Below are 25,735 nucleotides of genomic sequence, written 5' to 3' on the forward strand. Positions count from 1 at the left end.
TGTGTACTCTGTCCGCCTCTGGCAGGGACAATATCTAAACTCATATGTGGCCAAAAAAAAGCATTGTCTTGCACAGTGTTTTATTATTCCTTCCTTGAGGGCACCATCACATTCTCTTTCACATGCTGGTTACATCAGCCTTTCAAACCGCAGGTGTTTACACAATGTGGTTAATGTCTGTTCTAAGGACTTCCCCTCTAAAGTTTTCTTCTCTATTCTTCTCTATGAGCAGCAGATGATCAGGCTGGCTAGCAGGATTTTAGACAACCCCACACATGCCCTGTTCCCTTCCTTTGAGTGGCTCCCCCTGGACGAGGACTCCGCAACCTATGCTGCAGAACGAAGCAAAGGCAGGCAACCTTTATGTGGTTGTTCAACTCCTCAACTTCAAACTACGTTAGCAGCCTTGTTATCCACTCTCTGTCCAGACTCTACCTCAGCCAAGAAATGTAATGTACTTTGCAATAGGGCTGTCAAACTAACAGATTCATTTCGATTAATTAATTTGAGACAAAATAATTGATTAAAAAAAAAGTGCAGATTAATCGATTCCGTATGACCTTTGACCCCGAGCCGTTCTAGTCAGTAACCATTAGACTGTAAAATGAAGGAGAGAGAAGAAAATGTGCTGCCTAGATTATTGATTGGAACATTTACTTTTAAAAAATGGCCTGATGGTGTTAAAAATATAAAGTTTAAAATAAAGTCCTCTGCAATGTCTGCAGCAAGGAATTTGCATATCACTGGAGTTCAATGCAAAGAAATAGTGTTGACATTGAGGGGAGTGTTAATTTATTTTCATTGTGTCCCCTAGGTTATATCTGTGGCCTGAAATGCCTTGTAGTGAAAAAAAACTTCTTCCCGAAGCACTTTTGAATTTATTTTCTCAGCATATTAGGTCATATCATAGATTATTATGGCCATTATTTGAACAGTGAAAATAATAATAAAAGAGTTTTTGAACTTTAATGTCACTAATGCTGATTATTCAATGATTCGATTTGAATTTAAATATTTCAAATACTGTCACAGGAAAAATTATAAATGCGATTAATTTAGATTAATTAATCACAGAGTGTGTAATTAATTCGATTAAAATTTTTAATCGATTGACAGCCCTACTTTGCGATGATAGTGTTAAAACTGTGATGAAAAACAGTTATTCCTTTCTAATTTGTGTGACGGGGTGGTTGAATTAAGCTTAAAATTTTATAGTGATAAAATAAATAAATAAACAAACAATGTAAAACAATGTCAGGATAAAATAATGTCAGGATAAAAAACTGTCTTTGTGATTTAATTTCAAGTAATAGTATGCTATTTACAGACAAAGCAAGAATCAAAATGTTGTGGACGCAAATGCTCCCATTTCATAGGATGACCTATTGTTTTTTGTTTGTTTTTTTAGATATATTTATTATCTACAGCTTTTTACACTTCAATGTGTATGTCTATATCATTTTTATCTGTGTACTACTCTATGTACAATTGGTCCTTGGGGATAAATAAAGTGTTTACAACAAATGAAGGCTCATTCAAAGTGTAGAGCGAGCTCCCCCCAGTGGAGGAACAAATACTTTGAGAGGACACGTCACCTTTTTGTATTGTACGTCATCCACCACCATCCGGAAGTAGTATCGAAAACATTTTTTAGCAGAGATGAGGCGACTGGTAAGTAAAGGCCACGCTTGTCAATTTCGTTTAATACTGCCATTTAACGGTTGTTTTTACTAAACACGTGTTTTCATGGTATTGCTAAGAAGCAACGCTTACACTTAGGCTACATCTTCACCAACTACTGATTGCTAACATCAGTGATATTTAGCCAGCTCTTAATGTCTGCTAGCTAACGTTACAGTTAGCTGCTAGTGGTCCAAAACTCACTGATAGACCCAAAGTAGAGTTGTCATTCAGTTGAATAGGTGTGCACTTTGTTGTTCAGTTGTATTTGTTTTCCACTCGTTCGCACTCTTCCTTGTTGGCGTCCTCGGAACTTAGCGAACTGTACGTAAACATTAGCTAACGTTAGTGTTGAGTAGATAAATGCCCAGCATGAAGTTTTCGCTCTTTCGACAACCTTCTACAATAATCAGTTAAGTGTATGTTCGTGTCCACCTATGACATTCACAAAGATAATGAACAGGAGTTTGATAGGCCTGACATATAGCTGAGGTTCCTTGACCTTTCACAATTTGTAGCCAGATACAGTAGGCTACACAACCTCTGCGCATCAGTCTATTCGTTCTTAGCCGAAAATCTTGGTGACTCCCAGTCATATTGACATTCTTTCAGCAATCTTTGACCTGGTGTCAAATACCCTATCTCGTCAATGGATCTCTCAAACCCTTGAGAAGATTTTATGAACCCAATTTACTTGTAATTCGCAGTGGAATACTGATATATATTTTTCAGTCGCATTGCTATTGCAGACTAATTGCAGACAATGTTTACCAAGAATTGTCAGATATTGTATCTTGTCAGTGTTGAAGTAGGCTAGCTGTAGACTTAATATGACAGTATTATTGACTGTTATGCTCCTATCTATATTCCAGGACTCAAGTGATGATGTCTCCCTGTTTGATGCAGAGGAAGATGCAGGACGAAAATCAAAGTCCAAAATCAAGTCAGTGACTGTCAACTGCTTAATCAATGTGTGTGTGTGTGTGTGTGTGTGTGTGTGTGTGTGTGTGTGTGTGTTATACCACTACTACCATTCACTCCTTCAAGTAAGAGTATGTAGGGTCATGGTAATCACCTTGAATATGTAAAATTCGTTATCAGTACTCCAATAATGTCAAGGATGAAGGTTGTCCCTCTTCTTGAGACAGCACCAATCCACTTGGCCTTCATTTGCTCACTGATGAATCACTGAATCAATTCCCTGCCATTGATTTATATGATGTCTTTGAGTATCTTATGGATAGACATTAACATACCATCAGCAGCGTCCATAAGGGCATGGAGAGGATAAATAAGTAAGTAAATAAATACTCTACCGTCTCTCTCAGGCATCCGTTGGCGTCATTCTTTCACCTGTTCTTCCGCGTGAGCGCCATCCTGGTCTACTTGCTGTGTGAGTTGCTCAGCAGCAGCTTCATCGCTCCCATGGTGACCATCATCCTACTGCTCTGTTGTGACTTCTGGACTGTCAAGGTGAGAGGGTCGCCACTTGCTCACTATTATTACATGTTACTATATACGCTTTGGACAATTACATGTTACTATATATGTTTTGGACGCTTTGGAGCGTCTGCCAAAATCCCATAACCACAACAATAACCAACATGCTACAGTTTTTTTCCACATTGTATCATGTAGCAGACTTTTAGTTTTCTTCTACATTGGCTTGGTGGAGATTTAGGTCTACAGTACATCAGTATATGTGTTTTCAGTTGCGGTCAGAGCTTGGTGGTGAACATTTTTTAACTTTAATTTAGTTTTGATCAACAAGTAATTTACAGTAATATGGCTACTAATGACTTTGGTCTTTGGTCTGAGGTCTGAATATTAGACTGAAAAGGACTAAACCAGCATCTCAATGTATTAGCTGTTCTTAGTGTTCGTCTTCCAATCATGATACGACTGGCCGCTGCTTGTTTGTTTTCTATCACTCAGAACATCTCTGGTCGTCTGATGGTGGGATTGCGATGGTGGAATCAGGTGGATGACGATGGGAAAAGCCACTGGGTGTTTGAATCCAGAAAGGTAGCCCATATTGTACAAAGTTAACATTGTGTGTGTGTGTGTGTGTGTGTGTGTGTGTGTGTGTGTGTGTGTGTGTGTGTGTGTATGTGTGTAGGAGATGAGTAGTACAAAGCATGTTGTGTTTGATCAGACATTACTAAACCTGTAACATACTTCCATCAGTGTATGGACCTGTAATTCATTCCTTGTGTTGAGATCCAAACAAAAACATTAATTGTGTGTGTGTGTGTGTGTGTGTGTGTGTGTGTGTGTGTGTGTGTGTGTGTGTGTGTGTTTGTGTGTGTGTGTGTGTGAGAGAGAGACAGTGAGGGATGTAAGTGTAATTACATCTGAATGAATAGAATAATTTTGTCTTCCTTTCCATCAGGGCTCAGGGAAGCAGGCCTCTGACTCGGAGTCTCGGATCTTCTGGCTCGGCCTGATCATCTGCCCCATCATCTGGGTCATCTTTGCCTTCAGCTCTCTCTTCTCTTTCAAGATCAAGTGGCTGGTACGACTGTGTTTCTCTCTATATTTGAATGACTGAAGCCATAATACAAACTATAGTTTTGGTATATTCATTCTGATGTACAGTAAAGTACAGTTTCCAACAGTCAACGCCCTCCCAACACCCCCCACCTTGCATGTTCAATATAGATCAGGGTTCCCTATCTGAGTTTGACAGCTATTTATTATCAAAACAATAATTGAAATTTGATTTATTAAAAAAAAGAATCCTCTCAAATTTGGAGCTATGTGATCCATATCTGATGGCCTCTGTAGTTTTGTAGTTGTGTGTCAGTCCATAGACCTCACAGAGTCATTACTGCATAAGCAAGAACACTATTCTTCCTCTTAAGTTTACTATCTTATTATTGTTGTTGAAAACCTAGGCTGTTGTCATCATGGGAGTGGTTCTCCAGGGAGCTAACATGTACGGCTATGTGCGCTGTAAAGTGGGCACAAGGACCAACCTGAAGAACATGGCCACCAGTTACTTCGGGCGGCAGTTTCTGAAACAGGTGAGTGTGGATGACCACCAAGTTAAACTCTTGGGAGGTGAGGAATGTTTAATGAGATGAAAGTAAAGGTTCCCCATACTACACAATTATGTTGTTGTAGTTAGTGATCAAGAAACATAAAAGTGAAGTGTAATGAGAAACTGAATATTGTAGAAAAAATAGTATGTTTTTTGTGACCAATAACTTTTCTGAGATTATAATTGCCTGATTTTTACTGTCTGTTTTGCGGTCTGTTTTGCTTTTTGACTATATGAGTTCTTATTTGCTTTCTCTCTTTCCATACAGGCTATGTCCAACCAGGAAGAATCCTAAGGAGATTACGCCTTATGGAAGAGCGTATGCTTTATATTTTAAAGACTGGAGAGTGGAATTTTGTTAATTGTTTCCTCCAAAAGTCAAGATATTTAGAATTGTTGACAACATTAACTCAAAGTTTGTTTTTTTCCTGTTCCTGTATTGCTTGGTCACCATGGTTGCGGGCTGACATCTCTGTAGTGATTGTGGGGTCATTTGACTTGCTCATGCTTGCATTTGCAAGAGCATCGAGGGATACATATGGATGAACCAAGCGCCTCTATGGTTACTGAATTTCATTGGGGATTGTTTACGGTGATCACACCTCATCAGTAGAGATCAAGGGACATCTCTATATTCCCCCTCTCTGTACATAATGTTTTTGTTCATGGATACAACAGAGAGCTATGCTACAAAGCAAGGCTACTGATCTCCAAACAACACCTTACTTTAGAAACAATAGCTGCTCAGTGCAGTGTTCTTTTAGAGATCAGCGGTTACTCCCGAAGTTACCTGGGTTAGCCAGTCACCGCACTTTGTAGTGCAGCCCTCAATGGTATCCCAACATTGTTTAGTGACTAACCCAAAAACGTTCATTCAGAGCAAGTAGTAAGCCCTTGTAAAAGAATACCGTTACAGTAGTGTTAGCTTGGAGAATTGAGTTAACTTGGACAGATTAGTCACTAAATTATGTACTTGGGATACCCCCAGTATTTTCCATTTTGTTTGATTTGTTTATTTGTTCAGTTTTTTTTTTTTTTGGTGTTTTGCCACACACTAGCTAACATGAGTTTTTTTGTACAGTACAAAAAACTGCATTGTATAATATTGTGTACAATGATTTGGATGTATGATGGCAAGAGTGTATTTGTAAATATTTATTTATAAGACATCATGTAAAAACATTTTGTGCTAATTCAAATAAAGAATTTCTGAAGAAAGTAAACTGTTGTTGACACATAGTTTCGTCATTTCCCTCTGATCTGATTTCATCTACTATTATTACTCATTCCAAGATCTTCTGACTGGTGTGTGTAGGCTATTACATTTCATCAAGAGTGATGTCTTCAAAGGCCTTTCCTACATCTAGAGTTGAGTCTTTCAAAAGAATGGCGTCTTTCTCTGCTTTTAATGTACTATTAGCACACTTTAGTTACTAAAGTTTAATACACACCAGACTAGTATTTGAACATAAGAGAGCAAACAGTTGAAGTCGACAAACGTGCTGCAAGTCAGCTTATACCACAACCAAGATGGCCTCCTTCATTTGCCATAGCAAAAAGGAAACGGAAGTGTACAGGAAATCAAATCTCATCGGACCAGCCTACTGACTGGTGTTTGTATTCGTCCGGATAAATTGTTGCCTTTTTGTGAATAACAATACTTCTAAGCATTCGCGCCCAGTCGTCAGTCACCCCAAAATAGCGAGGATGATTCCGACCGAGGATGCGTCTGCTAGGAAGCGGGAGATAGAGGAGAAACTAAAGCAGGTTAGTATACAGGAAGAGAAGGTTTAATATTTGTAGGCACAATGTCACTGATCTCATGACTGCCCGATGGCCCCACCAAAGGCCCATTTAATGTTGTATGAGACATATTTGCTCATTTCGAATTCTGCTGTGCGACTGGATACATAATGTTTCCGATCGAATGTTGACAAACGCATAGACTCAACCTCTTGGTTGGGGCGGCGGCTCATGATCACGTAGCGTTCAGTAGCCCAATCTACAAAGTCCCTTGCAATGCAGTACACAACAATCGTACGTCTGTGCTACAATTAATGTGTTGTAATTAATTAACCAATGTCAGTGGTGTGTAGATTTATTCAATGAAAAACACTGGCAGTTCGCATTTTGGATGTTGTTCTACAACAAAACATAGGCCTACTTATATATATTGAGTGAATGAGAAGGAGCTATCAGCACAAGAATTGCATAGGCCTACTAACTTACATTTTTGTCTTCATCAAAGGAGCAAGAAACCCTGGCATTTATTCGTGAAAACTTAGAGAAGAGTGACCAGTTAACAAAAGGAATGGTAAGCAACTTGATTCGTAGCCTACTGTATTTACACAAGGTTTGAAGTTACATGGTTAAGGATACAATGGTGGTGTGACATCACTGTGAGTTTAACTATGTGCCTTTGTCAAAGCTCTGTACACATGCATTCGACTGCACTGTTGTGGTCAATGTCACTTTTGTCCCTGAAACAAGGGGAATGTATGGAAAACAACCTATAGCTGGTAATGGTTTGTGTAGATTGAAACTGGCCTTCATACTTAAAGTTTCGCTGCTTGCCTTTTGCGCTGTCAGGTGTCCATTCTGTCATCGTTTGAGAGCCGACTGATGCAGCTGGAGAACTCCATCATCCCAGTGCACAAGCAGACGGAGAATCTTCAGAGACTGCAAGAGAATGTGGACAAGACCCTCTCCTGCATGGATCACGTCATCAGCTACTACCATGTAGCCAAGGACACAGACAAGATCATCAGAGAGGGGTGAGTAGTGGCCAGTGTTGTGAATTGTGCAAGTCTTCAAAAGAAAAAAGAAAAAAATCATCACAATGCTGGATGGCCTGACCAACTTTTACTCATGCACCTATGATGCCTTATCCTTTTAGAGTTTTGAAATGTACTTTAACCAAATTTTTGTATTTTTGCATCAATGAACCCTACAATTTAGAGATTTTGTAAGTAGTAGAGAGTATGTAACCTCACAGGTTGATGTTTAATACAGACCCACCGGGCGACTGGATGAGTATCTGGCCTGTATTGCAAAGATCCAGAAAGCAGTGGAGTATTTCCAGGATAACAATCCTGACAGCCCAGAACTCAACTTAGTGGTACAGTATCCCCTCTTCATTAGCTTTAGCGGGCAATTTTGGCTTCATTTTTTTAATCTCTTACACACACACACTCTCTCTCTCTCACACACACACACACAGACACACACACACACACACACACACACCCTACTACTACTTGCTGTCTTTCTTTCACCCCTTGCTTCTTTGTCTCTCTCTGCTGTAGTGCACTGTCTCCATCTCCTCTTAAACATCTCTGTTTTCCTTGTTTGTTGTCGTTCCCCGCCGCGCAGAAAGCCCGATTTGAGAAGGGAAAGGAGAGCCTGGAGGCCGAGTTCCGTGGCCTGCTGACACGCTACAGCAAGCCAGTGCCCCCCATCCTCATCCTGGACGCCATCGGTGTGGACGAGGAGCTGGAGATCCAGGAGGAGGTGACGCTGGAGCACCTGCCCGAGGCCGTGCTGCAGGACATCATCATCATTTCCGGCTGGCTGGTAGAGTACGGACGCAACCAGGGTGAGCCAGCGTACACACACACACACACACAACCCCTTCTACATGAAAATTAAAATGCATATTGTGAACACACACACACACACACGCACACACGCACACACACACACACACACACACACACACACACACACACACACACACACACACACACACACACACACACACACACACACACACACACAAAACACCTTCTACATGAAAATGCATATGTGGCACACAAGCATGCATATGTGCACACACACAAACCCACACAACCCCCCCCCACACACACACACATGAACATGCATATAATATGTGTGCACACACATTATTCATCTTTACTCTGTCAGTGTCTATTCTTTCTTGGTCTTGAGCTTTGTAGCTGGTTTAATGTTGGTGATGCAATGCATGGTAAAGTTGTGTGTCTCCTTTCACCTGTGTTATAGTTGCATGTTCTTTCTGCTCTGATCTGCCCTGTGTGTACCACCTGCTCTCTAAGTGCCTCCCCATCTCCCACCCAATCCCCACCTCCGTGCTTCCTGCTGATGACTCTCTTCCCTTTCCATTTCCTGAGTCTCTGCTCCATTTCCTGATTCTTGGTCCCTGACTTCTCTGAGTTTAGTTTCTGCTGCCAGGTTTTGCCCAGTCAGCAGGAGGTGCCCAGGTGTAGCAGTTTTAAGTGTCGGGTTTGAGGTCATGTATTCACCAAGTGATAGCGGTCTTTTGGAACTGTGACGGACTTAGGACAGGGACAGAGAATGCATAGAGTGAGGATGAGAGGGACATCGAGGACCAAGAGAGGCCCCACGCCAGGTAACAGGCACAGGAGTTCAGAGAAAAGAAGGCCCTCGCCAAGCATGCGTTTCTACAGCTCAACTACCTTGTATGGTAAATCATGACAAAGGATTCTGGGTATTAATTAATAATCTACCAAACTAACGTACTTATTTACACATCACCCATGTGTGTGTTGTTTTACTTTATGCGTCATCATATATTTGCGTTCCGAGAAGAATAACAAATAAATGACAACAAGAATCTAATTGTCTGCAGGACATATTTATCACTAAATTATCATTCAATGTAGATTTGTACATAATCCTCATAGCTTCATCCATAGTTATTGATATTTATAATTGAGTGATGTGTTTCATCAGTACCGGCACGTTTTCTTTTTGAGACCACCTGATAGGACACGGACACAGATTTTGATCTAACGCCGTCTTCTTTGCCATCATGCCTTTTCATTGGTTGTTCACTGGTCTGTTCCCTCAACTGATTGGTTGTCCTCTGCCTCCTGCCCCCCTCCCCGCTACCTCGGCAGACTTCATGAACGTGTACTTCCAGATCCGCTCCAACCAGCTGGACCGATCCATCAAGGGGCTGAAGGAGCACTTCCGCAAAAGCAGTGCCTCTTCCGGCATCCTCTACTCGCCGGCGGTGCAGACCAAACGCAAAGACACCCCCACCAAGAAGGCCCCCAAAAGACCAGGTCAGTCCTACAGAGGAAATTGCTGGTCGTTGATTGTTGTCTTTCTATCTTTTCTTCTGTCCGGCTCTGTCTCTCTATTTTCTTTCTCTTTCTCAGAGTGACACTCACTCTAGACAGTAACCATGTCTCTGATATGCAGAGATCACGTTAGTTGGGGTGAGTTAGTATGGGTTTCTCTTTGGCTATCGTACAAGATTATTTTGAGTTGACCTCTCATTTTATTATGATTTTTGCTTACCATGGGTTTGATCTGTTGCCCCCGAACACATATCACATAAGAGTAATCATCAGATCTCTCCACACATCCTCAAAATGTACAAATATACAAATTTGCACACCGGCAAATTTACGATTTGTCAAAACACACCTCAAAACAACATTTGGAACATTCAGACAATATGTGTGAGTGCCTAAATTGTTTTTTCTGTTTACAAGCAATTGGTTACATGTTGGTTTTGTGGTGTATTTGACAAATCCTCACACAAATTACACTGAACCTCCAAACCTCCTCTCTCCTTCTTCCCACATCCACCACAAAGTCTCTCCCTCCCCCACCCCCAGCCCAGCCCAGCCCAGCCCAACCCGCTTACCCTCCTATCTGTATATCCATGATGCAGTTTGGCCCTCCTGTGATTCTGACTAACCCCCTCCTTCCTTTCCTCTTGTTTCTCAATTCCCCGTGGGAATTGTGGTGATGACAGTCTACATCCCAGGTAAAGACGAAGGCTTTAGTGTGCCTCTGCCCATTGCTTGCTCTTCTGTAACCCAAACCCATCTGCATTCCAGCTCCAACCCACGGCCTGAGTTAGGCCTAGTAATCATGTTTCCAGCTAGTGTGCCCAACGACAATACGCTGTAGACATTTATAGAATAGTATTTCAGAAAAGTGTAGAAATACATGACTGATTATGTAGTGATGACTAGTGCCTTGGTAGATACAGTACCTTTTGCCCTGGTAATATGGAAGGCTACAATTGTAGACATTTATAAAGTAGCATCTCAGAAAAATTACTTGTAGAATGATGATTGATTGACTATTGCCTTTGTAGATACAGTTCCTTTTGTCCTAGTTACATGGAAGGCTAGTTTTGTTGGACTAGTGCAAAAGCTTAATTGATCGAGCAATCTAGATAGAAATTTGTTCCATTAGTGCCATTTGTCTTGCACTGCTTTGCTATTGCCGTTGTGCCTTACTGTGTGTTACCTGTAGAGCACGTACCAGAAGAAGACTAAAGACATGGATGCAGTTGTTCTTTGATAAGCATAGTATACCACAGGTCTACATACTTCATGTTAATGTGAAACCTATACCTGTGAATTTAATGATGGTTTGTGAAATACAGCTTTTGCTACAGAATAGACAGCAAAAAAAAAAAAAACAGATTAGCAAGAATAGCTTTTTACTAGAATTATAAGAAGTATACTGCTAAAGTATATACTAGAAGTCGTTTGTAGTTTGAGGATTGATACGTTATGACCATTTGTCCATTTTCCATTCATGTCAACATTCTTAAACTGCAAGCCTTTTGCTTTGGTTTGTCAATAACTTAATCTATCACTTGCTCACATACTACTAACCAAATCACATTGCTACTGTATTGCTGTGTACTGTACTCAGTATTATATTACGCCTCTGTTCTGCTGCATCCTCTTTGTATTTGTAGAATATAGAGATGTAGGATGTGAACTCATTCTCATGTAACACATTCACTCATCAACTGTGTTAACCTTGCTGCTGACTGTATGAATGTATGGTATGATACTTGTATTAACAGAACTGTTGATGTATGTGACCTGGACTGTGATGGCTGTATTATATGTCTATGGATTAACCAGTTTATTCTCTCTCCACTGAGCCTGTGAAAGTGCACTGCGGTGCATGTAGCTGTAGTCTTCCTTCTGCTGCTGTAGTGGTGATGTGTTTGTTCTTGTGTTGTGGTGCTAGACTATGGCCCCCCCTCCCCTTTCCTCTTTCTCACTCTCTTCCCCTGTTGGGGATGTGTGATGGGTGCAAGGGATTATGGGATGCCATGGTTTTTCAGCACTCACCTCCTAGATGTCCTTCCTTCCTTTCTCTCTCCTTCTCTTCTGTCTGTTTTTTTCCTCTTCTCTCCTTTTTTTCTCTGTGCACTCTGGGACACCTCCCCCACACCACCACCTTCTTCCTCCTCCTCCTCTTCCTCTTCCTCGCTTCGCTCTCTCTGCGGGTCTCTCTGCGGGAGCAGGGACCATTCGCAAGGCTCAGAACCTTCTGAAACAGTACTCTCAGCATGGGCTGGATGGCAAAAAAGGGGGCGCTAACCTCACCCCTCTGGAAGGTAAAGCACTTTCTCTTTCACTCCACCCGCTCCCCCTTCAAACACGCGCACACACACACACACACACACACACACACACACGCACACAAAGGTATCGTGTCCATTCTCTATCTTTTGCTCTTTCTTTCTTGACACTAGGAAACGGGTATCTATGTTGTTGTTTGACTTGGGGTGTTGTTTTTTTTGTGTGTGTGTCTTGAAAACAACAACGGTCATGCGCTCACGAGCATCAATGCAGCTTTTTGACGTCATACTGTAAATGAACGTAACATAGTATATTGTGAATTAGAATAACAGTATATAAAAAAGTTTAAACATCACAAAATATTGTCTTATCTTAAGAGGGAAGTAAATTAGCATACACAATCAGTCACAAAATGACCAGTAAATTAACATACACAGTCAGTCACAAAATGACCAGTAAAAGTCCAAAAGCTGCTGTGATGATGGTCTCTCCTACATATAACTGAAAACTAGGGCTTGTTACATTGTCACACTTCTCTCTCGTTAACCCACTCACTAACCCTGGGCATAATATAGTCTAAACACACACACACACACACACATATTCTGGGCTTTTCTAGCCTGTGGGCAGCCTCTGAACTAGTCCGTGTCCCCTCTCCCCTGTTGGTCTCCCATGGGGCTCCTGTGCTTCTCTATAAGCTCTGGGCTTTGGTGGTCGGTTACTTGAGTGTCAGTCAGCAGCCGCTTCGGGGTCAGCACAGCACGCTCGTCACAGGCTCAGCTCTCAGCTCGACAGGAAGTAACCTCAGGTCATGTGACTACCTCCCCTTCCCCCAACCCCTGACCCCCACACCCTATCGCCCCCCCACACTGCCGAGTAGGTCACGATTATGACCTGCGGGCCAAACACCTGAGCGATGCCCTGAATGAGAAGCATGCGACAAGCACAGGTGAGTACGCGAGAGGGGAGCCAAGGCTGAGAGCAGAGGGACCCAAAGGACCCCACAAAACATACATACAGCATATAGCATTGATATGTGTCCCTATACACTATGTATGGTATGAATTATTGTGAATGTTTCCTCTGTTCCAAATTATGATAAAGAAAAATGGTTTATGGCAGTAGATACAATTGTGGCCAGATTTGTTGGTACTCTTACCACTCAATGAAAAAATTATTTCCTGAAAAGTGTAATTTTCTCATGTACAGCTGCATGCATTGTAATGCATGCATGGTATGTAATGGAGTACAGAATGTTTGAAAAAAGATCATTTGTTGTTTATTTTTCAAAGTTATTAGAAAACGGCCCGGACAGATTTGTTAGTACCCCTAAAAATATAAATCATTGATTATAGTGATGTTTCAAACTAACTGTTTCACGTTAATTAGTATTAAAGATGTATTCAACCTCGCTTTCAGTCAGCCTATTTTAGAAGAAAAGTAGTCAATCTGCAGTTTGGTATCATTGTGTACAGTACATCAGAATTAACAAGCAAGTCAAGAGCAAAGGAGAGGTTATCCGTTTCAGATCTTTACAGAGAAAAATTGAGGATTCTTTTTTGTGGAAGGGTACCAACAAATTTGGCCATGACTATATATGAAGAAGCATTTTCATAAAAGGCACAATGATGTGGTTATTATAGTGTGTATTCCATTTCCAGAAATTATTTTAGTGGGACGTAGAAACACTTTTCATAGCTAGATTGAGCAGAACATGATTAGTCTCGTTATACAGTAAGCCAATAAATCCATGCACAATATTATCATATGGTCAGGTTATCTCTATTAGCCCAGTTGAGTATAGACCATTTCAATCTGTTCCTACAGGGTTTCTGGTTTAAACGTCCAAAATCAGTGCAGATAAGTTGTAATGAAAATGTACTGTATTGCACTTAAGTCTAGTACACTAAAAACTTTTTTTCCCTTAATTTTTGTTGTATCCCCATGTTACCATAAACATTGTTTTCTGTGTCACCGGAAATGCCTTAAGAACGCACGTTTGTGCGTTTTGTAGTTGAAAGGGTCTATAGATTAATGAAGCCTAATGTTAAAAGCCTATTATTGGAGACTCTCTCTCTGAGGGCTTTGTTCTCACTTGGCTCCCCTTTGCCGTGTATCCTTCAGGGAAGGACGAAGTGCTGGACGTCGAGATCGACTCCTACATCCACTGTATCAGCGCCTTCGTCAAGCTGGCCCAGAGCGAGTATGCTCTGCTCTCGGAGATCATTCCGGAACACCACCAGAAGAAGACCTTCGACTCGCTCATTCAGGTCAGGATTGTGAGGTCATGGAGGTCAGCAAAGGGTGTTTGCTGTGTTTGTTCATTGGTGACCAGTCATAATTATCTTCTACATTCTTTGGGTTCCTGTAATACTGCTTTGGTTTCTATCAAATGTTCCATGTAACTACTGAGTGACTGAACTGCAGTCTTCTAGTCAGAATTAAGGTCTTTGCTTATATAATATGTAGTATGTGGGTGTACAGTATGTGTTCCCTGCCTGAGGTCTTTAATGTGATGGCTTCAACTTCTCCTCACAGGAGGCTCTTGATAACCTGATGTTGGAGGGCGATAACATTGTGTCGGCTGCCCGCCGGGCCATCCTGCGTCATGATTACTCTGCTGTCCTCACCATCTTCCCCATACTGAGGCACCTGAAGCAGACCAAGCCCGACTTTGACTCTACACTGCAGGTAGGGAGGGACAAATTTGTGGATTATCCTGGAATTTATTTCTCGATCCCAATAATACATTTAGTCAGAGAACAAACTTGGATTTTGGCAAAGTCCACTTGGGACATGTTAACATCAGTTCTACCACCCATGTTTCTCTCACAGAGACCTGTGGGTTCAAGATTGTTTGTTTGTCTGTTTAAAAAAAAATAGATAACTCTCTTATTTCTACACCCTAAAGTAATATATATTTCACGGACAGCAGTGGCAGTACTAATTTATGACCCCCATTCACACTCAGGGCACAGCAGCCAGCACAAAGAACAAGCTCCCGACCCTCATCACGTCCATGGAGACCATTGGAGCCAAGGCTCTTGAGGAGTTTGCAGACAGCATTAAGGTCAGAGAGCTGCTTCCACATCCATTTATCATGTTAGCTAAAAGACAGAGAAAGCTCAATGTATTAGTTTTACAGAAATTATGAATTCGTGTTTTGCATTGACAATGCCTGTCGTACTATTTAGAAAGGATTTCATAGCAAATTAGTATAATACTTTAAAAATGTTTTGTGTTACTTAAATGTTTGTGTTACCTCTTCTAGAATGACCCTGATAAGGAATACAACATGCCCAAGGATGGAACAGTCCATGAGTTGACTAGCAATGTGAGTGTCATTGAGCAGTATACCCTTCTCTTTGGTTTGTATGGTTTGGTTAATGTCAGCATAGAGATAAAGATCTTAAGTCTGATAGAATTTTCTACATGAGGGGGCAGCCGTGGCCTACTGGTTAGCGCTTCGGACTTGTAACCGGAGGGTTGCCGGTTCAAAACCCCGACCAGTAGGCACGGCTGAAGTGCCCTTGAGCCTAACCCCTCACTGCTCCCCGAGCGCCGCTGTTGTTGCAGGCAGCTCACTGCGCCGGGATTAGTGTGTGCTCTGTGCTCACTGTGTGTTCAAGGTGCTGAGTGTGTTTCACTAATTAACGGATTGGGATAAATGCAGAGACCAAATTTCCCTCACGGGATCAAAAGAGTATATATACTATACTATACTATACCATACTATACATGTTGCTGAGTTTGTGGTAATAAAAGCATTGTTTTTGTATGTAAACAACTAGTTGTAATATAAGGGCAACATTTGACAACTATGATTGATTCAACAGACCTGGCACAATAGTTGCACATGGCCAACTGAGATTAAGCATTGTCTGTTTGACACGTCCACGTCAACTGATTTCTGCACCAAATAGTGTAAAAAAATTGGATTTTCTTCAAAATGTAGAAATATAGCTTCAAAGCAACAATGGACGGGGTCCAAGCATTATTATAGCATCACCTTAAGGCCAATGTGTGTCCTTTCATGTGCCTGAATAGCAGGTAAAGTTTCCTACACACCTTCCAATTTTGGTGCGTGATGGTGTTAACTACACAATCATTTTTAACCCTCCCTAAAAATTGACAAAACAAAACCTAGAAGGTTCCAGCAGCTTTGCTGCTTGGACTGCTAAGAAAATATGAAAACACATTTCATAAAATGTCAGTTGGTAATGCAAAGGTGGCTCCTCTAACCTCATCTCTGCCACACAGGCCATCCTGTTCCTGCAGCAGCTGCTGGACTTCCAGGAGACCGCTGGGGCCATGCTGGCTTCGCAAGGTAAAGATCAGAAGCAGCCCCTTTAATTAACTTCCACAGGAGGCTTTCCCATAACTGCTTTGCTAAGTTATCATACAGTTTACATCAGATTATTTTTTTTCCAGTCACGTATAGATGTCCATCCGCAATTACTTGTTATATTCAGTACTTAATACAAAGTTGTTGTTTTTTTCCATTGGTCCGTTTTGTTGTATGAATGTCACTTTTGGCACTGATGGAGACTCATTCTGTTAGCAGTTAATTCCATGCCCTTTTATTATCTGCAATATGCAAGACTTAAGTATAATGTATTCTTAACTCCCCATGGCATCTCTGTTTTGTTCAGTGCCTCTACATTTGATCGTATATGTCCGGCATGTCTTTCCTCTGGTTTCTCCTCTCTTTCTCTTTCACTGTCACTCCCTTTTTCTTAAACTAACATTCTCTCAGCTTTTCTACCTTCTAGTTCCATAACATACCTGTGCTAATGTCTTCTTGAATATTATTTCATTATCTCAGCTGTTCGTTTGTTCGTCTGGCTGCTCGCTTGCTATGCTATGCATTTTTCACCACTTCATTGCTGCACTGTTGCTCACACTTGCTTCTGTGACGGGGCTGTGACTTGAATGCTTACTCTGCACTAACAAAACTTTTCTAACCTTTTGCACTTTGCTTCTCTCTCTCTTTCTCTTTCTCTCCTTCTTTCTCTCTTTTTTTCTGCTTCGCCTCTGCCCTGTAGTCCTCGGGGACACTTACAATATACCTTTAGACCCCCGAGGTAAGCAAGCACCCAGGGTCCAACTCCAGTCAGGGCAAGCATGGTACTTTAGCCTGGGCGAACCCAGACAAATCTGTAAGCGCATTAGAATTTGCTCTACAGATCCGAAGCAGTGAACAAAGCATCCCCCACAATTGGTCTGGGGTTTGTTAGCCAGGCTAATGAAACTTCTTAACTCTAGGGAAAACAGCCACTGATCTAACGTTACTGAGCTAATTATTTGTCCTCAGTAAGTTCAAGATCAATGAAGTTCTTTTGATAAGTGCCAACAAAGTAAGTTTGCTTTTTAAAAAAAAAAACACAAGGACAAAAAAAAAAACTACAAGAATCAGTAATTGTGATATTGTTGTTTCAATACCCACCAGATCATGATGGGGAGATTGCAATAGTGTCTTCATAAGCAACTGCGAAGTGGGAAAAGTCTGACCTTCAAGTGACAACATCACCCCTGAACATCTGTTAAACTCAAAACTAGCTCTTTGAAAGGTCCTATAAGAACGTTTTGACGGCCCTTGACATTGTGAAAGATGTGCGCTGGTGATTTTGATGTTAAATAAAACTTCCCAGTTTATTTTTGTGTAACTACAGTACGTGACGATAGCATTCTGGCTAACATGCTTACAAACATTACCCACGTCGGCAGTTTGTCGCTGTCAAGTGAACGCTGTCAACTCATAAGTGAGGCATTTTGAAATGGTAGCTTTCCCACTTCCCAGGTGCACACTGCAAAAAATGAAATCTAACCAAGTGTTATTAATCTTATATTAACATCAAAAAATCTATTTGGTATTGTTATTAGTATAAAAAGTCTTATCTAGTGCTCTCTCAAATGATCATTTTGACTTAATTTAAGAAGACTTTGACTTATTTTAAGGAGTCTTATCAATACAAATTTACTCAATGCAAAAATTTGTTTGTTTTTAGGACAAATTTGCTTAACGCACTGGCAGACAAATGTGCTTGTTTTCAGGATAAGATGTCTTAAAATAAGTCTAAAGTTTCTTAAATTAAGTCAAATGATTTCATGAGAAAGTGCTAGGTAAGTCTCTATACTGAAAACAATACCAACTATTTTTTTCATTTTGATATGGTTATGGGATTTGGCAGAAGCCTTTGTCCAAAGATATAAGATTAATAACACTTGGTTGCATTTTGTTCGATAAGCAGTTTTTGCAGTGCATTAATACACCATAACACTTTCTCTGTTATTTTTAGAGACCAGTTCGTCTGCCAGCAGTTACAGCTCTGAGTTCAGCAGACGACTCCTCAGTACATACATATGTAAGTACACATTGGCTAGTTTTCTGGAGTGAAACCATGTGCCTTTAGATTATCTCACTTTCTCCCCCTCAGATCAACTGTCATCAGTAATCTGTGTGCATTTCAGGTAAAGTTCTGGGTAACCTACAACTGAACCTACTCAGCAAATCCAAAGTATATGAGGACCAAGCCCTCAGTGCCATATTCCTCCACAACAACTATAACTACATCCTCAAGTCCCTGGAGAAGTAAGCAAAGATCATGCTCTTTGACACAACATATTGTAAATACACTCATCGTTACCAAAAGTATTTTAAGATTCTGAACCTCTCTTTTTTACTGCTAATGGGTTTTTATTTTATTTCAACTTCATTCCTGACTTGTACATCACTTTAGACAAAAATATACTGAATACACAGAAATTCACAATGCGGTAATCCTCAATCTGATTTTCAAACAGATCAGAACTGATCCAGTTGGTTGCCGTGACTAATAAGAAGGTTGAGAGTTCTTATAGGGAACTGATACAACAACAAATCCAGGTGTACCAACGCAGGTAAAAATCGTGTTGTTTTCATTTTTTTGCTTTCATTATCTGTGTAGAGATGTTCGATGTCTGATATTCTGTTGGATATAGACAGAGGTTCCTTATGACCTGTATACTGAAGAATACTGCTGTGTGAGTGTTTATCAAATTGAGCCAACACTGTTTGTTCCGTTAGCTGGTACAAAGTAACAGAGCACTTGACTGATCGGAATATGCCAGCATTTCAACCTGGTACCAAGGTGAGCACTGAGTTAAAAATAAATAAATTGTCTTATGGAACAAACATCAAAGTTGTGTCTGAAAGCACAACAGTATGATATAAACTAAACAGTATCATTGTTTTTCCCTCACAAGTTGAAAGATAAAGAACGACAAGTGATCAAAGACAAGTTCAAGGCAAGTTATTTATGTAAACATGTATTTAATATTGTGTATTTGTTTTCAGCAAAACTACTGCAGTCAGTGTATTATGGCCCTGAAAATAGTCATTTAAAAATACTACAATAATTAGGAAATATAATAATGACCCCCTGTCTCTGTCTGTGGTCGGTCAGGGTTTCAACGATGGCCTGGAGGAGCTGTGTAAGATCCAGAAGGGCTGGGCTATCCCTGACAAAGAGCAGCGCGACTTCATCCGTCAGGCCCAAAGGAGAGTAGTCTCAGAGACCTACAAGACCTTCTTGCAGAGGTGAGATAGAACATCTCCAAAAAGCACAACAGTAGAGGTCCAGCAGCCATAAAGTAGTCTAGATAAGATTACTCAGTGAGAACTAACAGAATAACTTTTTAAAAGTTACCCATTCAGATTAAGAAATTACTGTCTTAGTTAATTACTTAATGAGAGGGTTATAGCTACTTTACTGATGACTGTCATTTTAACTCTAAGCTGTTGTCCTACACTTCAAGAAATAAAGGCTAATATGACGCTTATATTTTGCCAGATATGCCAACATCTCGTTCACGAAAAATCCAGAGAAGTATCACAAGTACAGGTCAGAAGACGTGGAGGAAATGATCGGAAGGCTTTTCGACACCTCAGCTTGAGTTCCTGTCAGTCGCCAGTGGCAACCACCCAATGCTCCTTGCACATTTCCATGCTCATCTCAACCTCCTGCTTCATTTGGGCCCCCTGGGAGCCAATGCTGTTTTTTTGTTGCATTTTGTTTTTGTTTTTTTGTTTTCTTTTTGTATAAAAACACTATTTATGTGAACTCCATGTGCACATTTGTATTGAGATTAATACACTATGAATAAATACAAGAAATTATGTTACTTTGATGTATGGTATCTCTGTTCATTTGTAACATAAAAGTGGAGATAAAGGATACATCACTGTGATGTAATTTATAATGGTGGAGGTGACCATAATTAAGGCATTTTTTTACTGTGATATGATCCAAGTCCAGATGAATACTCCTTGCACTGCTGAGCCTACTGCCATTGTAGGCAATGCAGTCCAGGCTACATACCCAATTGCAAAATGTAAGTACTTTTAAAACATTGAAGCTTACTGTACACACAAATCTGCAATAAAATGTAATAATAATAATAATTTAAAAAATTAAATCCGCAATAAAATGTAATAATAAAAATTCGCCATAGTCATATAGGATAAAGAAAATGTGCCTGATTGAAACATTTACTGTACCTGATTCAGTTCACAGATGCCCATTTTTGACGTTGCCATCCCTGGTCCCAGTGCTCACAGTGCTTACTGCAATGCTTTTATTCATATTTTGAATTACAAAATAGCGTAAAGGATATGTTAATAAGACCTGTATTACCACAGGCCAGAAGGGGGCACCAATGTCATCAGTTGCGCCAACATCATGAAGGGGTAAAAGCAGCAGTGAGCATAGGTAAACTAGATGTACCGCAGAGCGGTACAAAATATGACCGCCGCCCAGTCCAGCACATTTTTTCCACAAAAAGAAATCACGCTGAAAGGCCTATATGATTCTAACTGTCTCACTAAATTGCATTATCCACACTCAATTCTCACTGGTATCTGCTAGACAACAAGTACCAAAACATGATTAGTTCATAGATTTCACATGTAAAATTAATTTTATACAACCCCACCTCCATCTTGCCTGTTCATAATTCTGAGAAATTCTTGATTGTTTGTGTTATGTTTATGTTATGTGTGTGTGTGTGTGTGTGTGTGTGTGCCTGCTGTGTGCCTGTGCATGCAAGCGTACATATGTCTACTGTGTGAGTATGTGTCATACATATGATTACTGTGAATGTATGTGTGTGTGTGTGTGTGTGTTTGTATGTGTATGTGTTTGTGCACATGTGTGCACATGAAATGGGTTAACATGACCCCTGGAGGCAAACATACGGAAAAAAATGGTCATCCTAGGCCCTACAGTTCTCAAGATATTCACAGAGAACTGTGTCTGCCCTACCCTCCTTTCGGGGGGTCCAGTCCAGCGGGGGGGCTACAGATCAAAACGAAAAATGACGGTTCCATGCTATCCATGTAGGGGTACATGCCCACCAAGTTTTGTGTACCCCGGTCTTTCAGTGTCCCGGGAATCCTTGTTGGTGTACGTCACTAAATGTACACATAAATTATTTTATTGTAAGGCCCCCCATGAACGAAAGTACACAAAACTTGGCATGCATTCGGAGGGTGTCATAATGATCCTACACTTTTAATTTCGTGCAGTTTTGACCTTGTCAGCCAGAGATATTGTGATGAAAACACCTACTTTTTTGCTTTTTAATTTTTAACTAGGTGGCGCTATACATGAAATAAGTGGTAATGGGATGGGTTGACATGCCCCCTTAAGACCAAAATACATAAAAAAGGTGGACCTCCTAGGCCCTACGGTTCTCGAGATATTCACAGAAAACTGTCTCCGGCCACCTACAGGCCAGTTGGTGTATAGTAACATAAATTAATTTATTGTGTGGCCCCCCATGAACGGAATTCCACAAAATTTGGCGTGCATACAGAGGGTGTCATAATGATCCTACACTTCCAATTTCGTGCAGTTTTGACTATGTTAGGTCACAGATACCTTCAATTACAACACCTCATTTTTACTTTTTTGTGTTTAACTAGGTGGCGCTATACATGAAATGAGTGGTTATGGAATGGGTTGACATGGCCCCTTGAGATCAACATACAAAAAAAAAATGGTCCTCCTAAACCCTACGGTTTTCGAGATATTCACAGAAAACTGTGTCTGCCCTACCCTCCTTTCAGGGGGTCCAGTCCAGCGGGGGGGCTACAGATCAAAACGAAAAACGATGGTTCCATGCTATCCATGTGGGGTTACATGCCCACCAAGTTTCGTGTACCCCGGTCTTTCAGTGTCCCAGGACTCATTGACGGAAATTTGGGCATGCGAAAAAAAAAAAAAAAAAAAAAAAACTGCGCGGCGGTCATAATTATAGGTTTGTTAAACTTGTCAGGCACTTTTGTCCAAAGCGATGTACAACAATAAACATTATCATAAAAAAAATATTAACAGCTCAAAGTTGTCATATAGCCTACATAAAAAATACTACTATTAAAATAAATATGTTTTAACAGGATAATAACAATAGCAGGGTTTTTAATTAAAATCTTAAAATAAAAGTCTGGACAAATTGAAGAAAAAAAACAGTTTAGTTTCAACACCTATGTGACACAATTTGAACCAAGCTTCTAGGTTAAGCAGTTCAAGTTGAATTAAACAAAAATCCTAGAAGAATAAAAACAAGCCATCAGATAACAATGCATTGCTTGGCATGTACTGTAATAAGAAGCCATCGTATAACAATACAGTGCATTGTTTTCAATGCACTGAGATAAAAGAAGTCACTGCACTGTAATAAGATGCAGATCCAGTACGTCCATATGGGTGATGGATCTGAATATAATTATGGCTGCTATAGGAAACCAATGATGAGTAACTAACAGGAGTTGTGTCTTTGGCTGAACCATCTGTAGTAGGCCCACACAACAGTAGGCCAGCTAACAATGCATTGCAATAGTTCAGTTTGGAAAGAACTGTGGCCTGTACAAGTACTTGTACAGCAAAGTGCATACACAGTAGAGTCCTTGCACTGTCTGCCATTTACTCTGTAGCTAGAGCCGTCACTTCTATTCAAAGATGAGAGGATACTCATAGGCAACTTATAAAGTACAGGGAGAAGTCACACTGGCTTGGTCATGTCTTTGTTTCTTTGTGAAAGATTTGTTATGTGTTCAACTTCACTTTAAAATTTCAGTTTAAACTCATGTCAAATCTTCACAAAGTATTTATTCTCTACTTAGTGAATGGAAGGTTCCAGATGTTTATGTTTATGGTTCTTAGAAGAAGCTTTTGTCCAAAGCTACTTACAATTACATCAATAACCATTACATTAACATTAGAATTAACAGTTTATAGTCATAGGCTATAGCCTAAATAATAATAAAACAACATTAGTCATAGACTAAATGAAATGTAACAGATTAATAACAATAATCATAAACATATGCAAACCAAAATGCTGTAAGAATTAGCCAGTTAGAAAAGTTTCAACAACAGATGTGCTGTTACAGTTCTTCATAGGCCTAGTTTCACATTTTAGCAACAAGATAATAATAATATAAGTTGTACATTATCATTATCATTAGGCACTGTTGTTTCAGGAGGTTATTTGTTTTGATATGCCGTTTCCACTTCCATGTCCAGAGGGAGTGAAGCATCCTGGGTAATGAGCTGTGTAATTTTCAGGGTCATCCAGCATCTAAAGCCTTAGGTAATTGCATAGGTGATTGCTAACTTTTTTTTGTTTACCTACAGAAATCATTTTCTGTGTGCATGTTGACACTAACTTTTTTTGGATAGAGATTAGTTCTGTCTTGCCAGATCCACATCAAATGAATGATACTTAATTTCTAATCAGTGCACTGAAGTGTGTGTATTGATTAAAATGATTAAAGATGGATTAAATAAACTTGATTGCATGAGGTTTGACAAAAGTGACAGAGAAGTCAATCTGGTGTTTTGATCGCCCTTAGGGGGATTTCAGCACAAATCAGATCCTCTGTGTAATTGTGTGGAAAAGAGGGCAACCCTGATGTGGATACATCAAGCCTTTCACTCAACCACTCACCATCTGGGAAACACATGCTCGCCTTCCAAGTCAAGTCGAGTCAAGTAGTGCTTTATTGTCACCTTAGCAACATACATACAGCATTTTGCAAAGACAAAATGTCGTGCATCTACCGCAGTAAGGTGCAACATGTACCGCAACAGGTAGGGGACAGTCATACATGCTAAACATACTAAAACATATATACATGTACATAGGAGACATAAATGTGCACAGTGATCACACAGGGAGACTCCCCTTTGACAAATAGTACAGATGAAACAGAAAAAGTGCAAAAGTGTCAAAAAAATTGTAAACTTTGACAGATAAATTGTATAAACAGATGAAATGGCATGTAACATTTGTCTATATGTAACATTAACTAGAACGGTTAATCCGTTTGTAAAAAACACAAGACAAGTTCCCAGAAATCTATGCTACTTTATTCCAGTCCCATACAGTAACTTTTGTGTTGTTATGCCATTAAAGCAACCATTCAACAGTTAAAGTAACCATTCAACAGTTCAGGACAACACAGTTTTTTTTTTTTACCCAAGTTACCTTTTCGCTCATAAACATGCTGAGCATTCAGACAAGTCTCTACATGAGAAGCTAAATCTCATGTAATTACATATAAGACTGCATCCCCTGATGTGCAGATTTGCAGAGGTCACATCCCAGAGACTCCCAAACGAATGCTTCTCTCTCTTAATTTCACCAAGTGGTTTTTTGTTTGTTTTGTTTTTTTTCCCTTCAAAACAACATTGTGTAAAGTGTGTTGTGGGTCACTGTAACAAATTGTGTTATTTGCCATTTACCAAATGCTCTTATCCAAAATTACAGTGAACTAAGAACCGGGGCGGTACCCCTGGAGTAATGTGGGGTTAACGGTTAATGGTGGCAGCCCCTGGGGTTGAACTCACAATGTTTTAGTGCCCAGACACATTTGACTACATCTAGGACATCACCACTCTATATCTCTCCTATATGCTTTAAAAGTTAAAGTTATAAAACAGTAAATTTCCATTTTCATGGCTCAGTCTTCCAATGGCATTATTTTTTTCATATCTAGTTCCCTATACTGTCTTTAGAAATATAATGCCATCTGTGGTTGATCAACTATGCAATGCCTCAGTGATTGTAGACGGCTGCAGAATACATACTGTATGTGTACATGTCCAACAGACATACATATGCTGTTTATCCTTCACACATATCTGATTCTGTGCCATACGTAGTGTCATCATCCATCCATGTCTTGTCTCTGACCTCTGTTTTTTAAGCTTCCCACCCCTTGACTTGTCTTGTGTCATTTTGCCTACCCACCTCTGCACTGCCCTTTGTTTTCTGAAAAGCACTATAGGAAATTAATGTATTGCGTTCGAACAGTATGTCTCACATTTTTACTAGTGGTTGCTGCGGACGTAATTCTGCATCACCGCAGCTATGTGGCTGGCCAAGTCAGGCTGAGGGAACATATTAACCTTAAAAAATTCTATTAAGTTATATTTACTTGCCTTTAACAACTTTCCGGCGTATGTAAAACAAAGTGTCTCGTTCCGAATTAAAACATTTTAACAAGAAAACACAAATTTAGAAGTTGTAATGTGTTCCCCCACGCACACCAACACATTGTTACGCAAGCAAGAATTTTGGGAAAAATACTTTAATGAAAGCTAAATTTAGAACAAGT

At 40.2% G+C, this 25,735-nt stretch overlaps 2 protein-coding genes across 7 annotated transcripts; both read left to right on the plus strand.

Annotated features, from left to right (window-relative positions):
- Window positions 1-1,600: 1,600 nt before the first annotated feature.
- Window positions 1,601-5,946, plus strand: tvp23b (trans-golgi network vesicle protein 23 homolog B (S. cerevisiae)). Its single transcript, XM_076298072.1, has 7 exons — window positions 1,601-1,671; window positions 2,553-2,623; window positions 3,009-3,153; window positions 3,616-3,705; window positions 4,073-4,195; window positions 4,578-4,706; window positions 4,992-5,946. The coding sequence occupies exons 1-7, from the start codon at window positions 1,660-1,662 to the stop codon at window positions 5,016-5,018; spliced, it is 597 nt and encodes a 198-aa protein (XP_076154187.1). The 5' UTR covers window positions 1,601-1,659; the 3' UTR covers window positions 5,019-5,946.
- Window positions 5,947-6,314: 368 nt separating this feature from the next.
- On the plus strand, window positions 6,315-20,235 carry exoc7 (exocyst complex component 7). Of its 6 annotated transcripts, XM_076298078.1 has the most exons (21): window positions 6,315-6,490; window positions 6,972-7,037; window positions 7,313-7,497; window positions 7,736-7,841; window positions 8,096-8,318; window positions 9,622-9,789; window positions 10,491-10,502; window positions 12,015-12,107; window positions 12,953-13,021; window positions 14,197-14,342; window positions 14,611-14,763; window positions 15,044-15,142; window positions 15,344-15,406; window positions 16,333-16,399; window positions 18,372-18,437; window positions 18,544-18,664; window positions 18,877-18,972; window positions 19,139-19,202; window positions 19,318-19,359; window positions 19,518-19,651; window positions 19,905-20,235. In XM_076298078.1, the coding sequence occupies exons 1-21, from the start codon at window positions 6,431-6,433 to the stop codon at window positions 20,005-20,007; spliced, it is 2,136 nt and encodes a 711-aa protein (XP_076154193.1). In that variant the 5' UTR covers window positions 6,315-6,430; the 3' UTR covers window positions 20,008-20,235. The 6 variants fall into 6 exon arrangements, with proteins under 6 accessions (XP_076154193.1, XP_076154188.1, XP_076154192.1 ...); XM_076298073.1 differs by lacking the exon at window positions 12,953-13,021; XM_076298077.1 differs by lacking the exon at window positions 10,491-10,502.
- The last annotated feature ends 5,500 nt before the right edge of the window (window positions 20,236-25,735 follow it).

This window comes from Alosa pseudoharengus, unplaced genomic scaffold, assembly GCF_046254945.1.
Source record: "Alosa pseudoharengus isolate Yale_2024_CS ecotype anadromous, Long Island Sound unplaced genomic scaffold, YU_APseudo_1.1 YU_APseudo_1.1_scf_21, whole genome shotgun sequence".
NCBI classification, from domain to species: domain Eukaryota; kingdom Metazoa; phylum Chordata; class Actinopteri; order Clupeiformes; family Clupeidae; genus Alosa; species Alosa pseudoharengus.